At 37.1% G+C, this 5,000-nt stretch overlaps 1 protein-coding gene across 1 annotated transcript in view; it reads right to left on the bottom strand.

Moving 5' to 3' along the window:
- LOC138001245 (uncharacterized) overlaps nt 1-5,000 on the bottom strand; it is a 50,912-nt gene that overhangs the window by 43,607 nt on the left and 2,305 nt on the right. Inside the window, exons 2-3 of the mRNA XM_068847890.1 lie at nt 4,998-5,000; nt 2,427-2,486 (exon numbers count right to left, since the gene is read on the bottom strand). The exon at nt 4,998-5,000 is cut by the window's right edge and continues 171 nt beyond it. Of these exons, the coding sequence (XP_068703991.1) occupies nt 2,427-2,486; nt 4,998-5,000 (63 nt within the window). The remainder of the gene's footprint in view (nt 1-2,426; nt 2,487-4,997) is intronic.

Below are 5,000 nucleotides of genomic sequence, written 5' to 3'. Positions count from 1 at the left end.
TTATTGACATCACGGACCCGATAGGTTTCTGCCTCACTGTCTGCATTTTCATTCACGACACTGCGCTCGCAACTTTGATCACAACAAAAGGAGATTTTCAAAATCATAACGTCGCGTCAGCTTGAACGTAACATGCTTTGGCTGAAACCAGGCTGTTCTGGTATGGATGAAGCACGTGCGGAAGTAAATACTGGTTATTCCAAAACGGTCTCCCCTTTCTTTTTTTTTTTTTTTAATTTTAATGTTGCCTTTTTGCTTTAGCGTGGGATTAGGAGAATAAAGGGTTATTTTTGGTTCTTCGGTTTTTTGGTTAATTTTAATGTAAAGATGAGCTAACCCATGAAGTGAGGTCCAATTTTTCAAGCGCGTTCTGTCGAGTAAAATCTGATATCAATGGAAAATGATCTGATTTACCAAAAAGGAAACAAACTAAACAAAGGAAGTTAAATGAAAGAGATTGTCTAGGATTGCGTGACAACACACAACTCTTACAATGCCCTCAAACTTAAAATACCTCAGTAACTAAAGTTATACTGCGCATTACAGTATTTAATAAACCATTTATACTGATTATCGCATTCTATAGCACAAAATTAAACGCTGGTGGATGGTAGTATATCAGCACCAACATGAGGCGACACTACATGGTTCCTCCTATCAGAGAAAGTCATAAAAGGAACAACTCTCTTTTTGGAATATATAATACATTTTCAATTGAATTTGCAAATTTGGTTCCAGATAAATGAGAAAGATACCATCCTATTAAAAGTTCAGTTTCTGAACATGAGCAGTGTGCTGTTAGCGACAAAACGCCGGCCTGAGTTTAGAAATCATACTATTCGCTTTACTTACCTTTATTACTTTAAACAGGTTCAACGTTAACAGGATACCTTAATGACACCTGCCAAGGAAAAGCCCTATTGTTTTCTACAATGCTCGCAATTCAACCCTCTACTTCTATTGAATTGTCGTAGAAGGCAGATATGATAAAATCTCTTTGTGGGCGATAATATAAGAAAACATGACATACATTTTTTTTCAACTCGAATTGCCAGAGTAGCTCTATTGAGTTACATGTAATATCCTTGAGAAAGAAAATTAATAAACTAATTAAAATATTATAATACGTGGCCACGGTAAGGCGCGTTGCATTGTAACTAACCCAACAAACGTTCACATTTGACAATTACGTGTAAATACGTCAACTCAACTACCCATGCAACAGTGTTCAACTTACAACTGTGTGATTTTACAAGGAGGAGTGACGGCCAATCAAATTCACACATCCTGATTGGCGGACAATTTGTAAAAAAAAACTTTGTTAGATGGCCACGGTAAGGCGCGTCGCACTGTAACTTACTGAAAGTTCATCTTATTTAAGGCTAACTTAAAATCTTTTTGTGATGTTATTGTTCTCATACTGTCCGGGAGCGAGTTCCACATTTTTTGCAGCTTCGTATCGCCGGGATACAGTCGAGTCCATAATTTGTGGTTCTTGTTGTGGGTAGGGTCAGCATGTTCTTTCCTCTCGATGAGTAACTAGAGTTACGAAGAACGAACAGTTCTTTTAGATATTACGGATGGTAGAAACATAAAAGTGTTTGAAAACTAAGATGAGGATTTTTGAAGTCTTCCGTTGTATAAGGATGATGTCTTTGCTTTCTTTAACAACTCATGATAATTGGCCATTTTAAAAATAACTCTTCAAATAAATTTGTTAAAAGACTCCAATTTGTCACAGTTTGCAAATAAGAGAGCAGTATTGATGGTGTTTAAGGACAAACGCCTTGTATAAACTGAACGTAGCATTACAATTTAGTGATGATCGCGGCTTTTAAATCTCTCAAGAACACTGAATTGGTTGTTAACCTTACCGCATATTTTTGAGAATGTGGCGATTAAAACTCAGGGCCTTGCCGATAGTTACAAACAATATATCAATTGAGTTGTTAACGGGAACAGATAATTCGTAATCATCACTATCTGCGCCAAGCATCATTGCCTGGTGCTTGTCTGGATTTACAATCATCTCGTTTCGCCCATACCAACTGCTAGCAATTCCAAGTTCGTGTTCCAGCCTTCTGTTTAGTGTTTCAAGGTCCTTGTTGGAAAAGTACAACTGCTCATCATCAGACTAGGCATTCAGTTTTGCTTGAATGGGTAGAATAAATCACTGATGTGAACATTAAAAAGCATGGGACCAAAGACAATTCCCTGAAGGACTCCTCTTGTTACCACTTCCCACTTAGAAATCGTGTCACCATAATTTGAAGGTGCTGTATCCTAGCGGAGAGATAGCTCCTCAAGAGTTCAGTACTCGTCTCACTTAAACCGTAGGAATTGAATTTGGCCAAAAAAAAGCGTGAGGGATGCTGTCGATGGCCTTTCATAAGTCCATATCTAAGCAGTTGCAACAGTTTCTTTACCGGATGTCATGACTTTTTCTCCAGCCTTCTGATAAAGAGGTTTCACAGCTGTAATTTCGTCTGTATATGCAGAAATAAAATCTGATAAAATAGCTCGAAACAAGGCTCAAGGTGTTTAGCTAAGATTCATTCAATTATTATAAGGGCCGGAAAAACAGTTTCGGGTCCGTAATTATTTTTCGAAATTCGTCGCTTGCCCCATTTTCCAGCGTGAAGGGTAATGACTTAGACTGATCGAAGAGTTCATTATATTTGCAAGAGGTTCCGAAATTACAAATGCAGAGGGTTCGAATTTACAAGATAGCCGACTTTATATTTAAGGGGTTAATTTTTCGGCGCTAAGCCGTTCCTGTAAATACAAAAGAAATACAAAAGAATTTTTTTTTCAAAATATTTATATAAACCTGCTCGCGTAGAGACAGCAGGACAGGGTAAATGAAATGTTACCTCAGGGCAACGAAAATGTATTAGTAACGGGCAGTGATATATAAATATTTTTTAACGTGGACAGTGTAGTATGCCACACTCTGTTGAAATATAGGTGCTACACCGTCGGCCAACGTTAAAAAATAAATAAATAAATAAGTAAATCCGCATAATTCTTTTTATTCCGAATAACCTAAAAGAGAACGACGCGAAAGACCTCCAAGTCCAGTTTCAAACAATTCCTTTAGTCGAATACGCCACCATTGTAACGGCATAGTAGTTCTCTTATTTTCTTCTCTTTATATTTTGAGTTTAGACTTCTTTGTTTGGTAGGGCGAAAAAAATCTCAGTAGATTAGTTCTGGCTTCCATATTTAAGAGAACTAAATTATGCTCGACTGAAAAGAAAATTAACATCAGAGTAATTAGATTATATCAATTTAATTAGATTATCACTGATAGCATATGCGGACGTGTCTCCTTGAGCTGTGTTTCTCTTAACGCAATCAGGGAAAAATTGCGCCATAAATTGCGCCATCCAGGGCGCGCGCTTGAAAATAAAAGATTTGATTGGTTCTGACCAAACCCTATTGTTTATTAGCCAATCATAATCCAGAATTCTCATGTGTAATTTGCACTGGTATTTAACTTTTTACACTCTGTTACACTTGAACTGCACTGCTCTCAGCAAATCAGAATCGAGTAATTTTTGCAAGTATATTAGTATTCGTATAATAGCATGTAATTTAAGGGAATCTTACGTTAATTCATTTAAGCGTCTTTTGTAAACACACGACCCCATAAGCTTTATAGCTTTAAACACAATCGTGTTTAAGTAAAGGTATGTCTATCTATCTACATATCTCTATCCACCTACCTCGTAGAATCCCCTTCCTTCGGATGTACAATGAAGAAAAAGGAAAGGTCATTATTCTTGTTTTATGTTGAGGTTAAGGGAGCAACAAATTGCTAATTTTATTGGATGTGGGGAATATTACGAAAATAGCAAAATTTTGTAAATCTGGCATTCCTCCCCCATCCTAGTTGAATTTTTTTTTCAAACTTTTGGCGAAATGTGGTCAAAATTGCCACTTCGTTCACGTCAGTTTCTGGCACTAGTGATTTCCTATAAGTATTAAATTATTATTATTATTATTATTATTATTATTATTATTATTATTATTATTATTATTATTATTATTATTATTCAAAAGTCAGACCAAAATGGGATGAGAAGACAGCATCAAGGAATGTTCAGGTATAAACATCTCGCACTCGTTAATTAAGGATGGTTAAGCCAGTATCAACAATTTCGATTGATCTCTCATTGGAAGGATTGCCTCTACAACACTGTTTCACGTTACAGCAATGTTATGGAGTCTTATGAAGCACCAATTTATGGCTTAACAAGATGAGATGAATTTATCATAATGACCAGCACCAAGCGTTTTCCGTGGGAGGCGCGGTGGCCTCATGGTTAGAGTGCTCGACTGCGGATCGAGTGGTCCGGGTCCTGGCCGGGGACATTGTGTTGTGTTCTTGGGCAAGACACTTTACTCTCACGGTGCCTCTCTCCACTCAGGTGTATAAATTGGTACCAGCGAAATGCTGGGGAACCCAGCTACGGAAACCAGAGATAAGCGCCGGCCTGATGGGACCTTCTGACTCGTAAGCAGTGACTTTACCAAGCGTTTTGAAACGCTTGGTGCTGACATTCGGCTTCAAAAAGTCTGAAACATGGAATTCGCACTGTAGACTATGGACCACAGACAGGTACAAAATAACAAGCGAGGACTAATTGAAAGGCAAAACAAAGGTGTAGATAAACAAAGCCAAAATTCCGTTTAAGCACATTGCCTATCAATCTCTGAACAACATATTGACGTCAAGATAATGTCATAAATAACAAAACGAAATAAATTGATGAAACGCTGCAATACCGTACTTAATTTAAGATGCGGATATTGGATACATGGGTGAACTTACGAGAAAAGGTCGTCAAAACAAACTTCGTGTAAAGTGTACTTATAGCCCCACGAATGATCATCTTATATTTCCTCGGTCCTTAGTTAGGGTTATGTAACATTATGTACGGTTTTCTTTTTTTTTTTTTTTTTTTTTTTTTTAAGTAAATATGAAGTCAAACCTT

The sequence above is a fragment of the Montipora foliosa genome, chromosome 4 (genome assembly GCF_036669935.1).
Source record: "Montipora foliosa isolate CH-2021 chromosome 4, ASM3666993v2, whole genome shotgun sequence".
Lineage (NCBI taxonomy): Eukaryota > Metazoa > Cnidaria > Anthozoa > Scleractinia > Acroporidae > Montipora > Montipora foliosa.
This window is presented reverse-complemented; position numbering and strand designations above follow the sequence as displayed.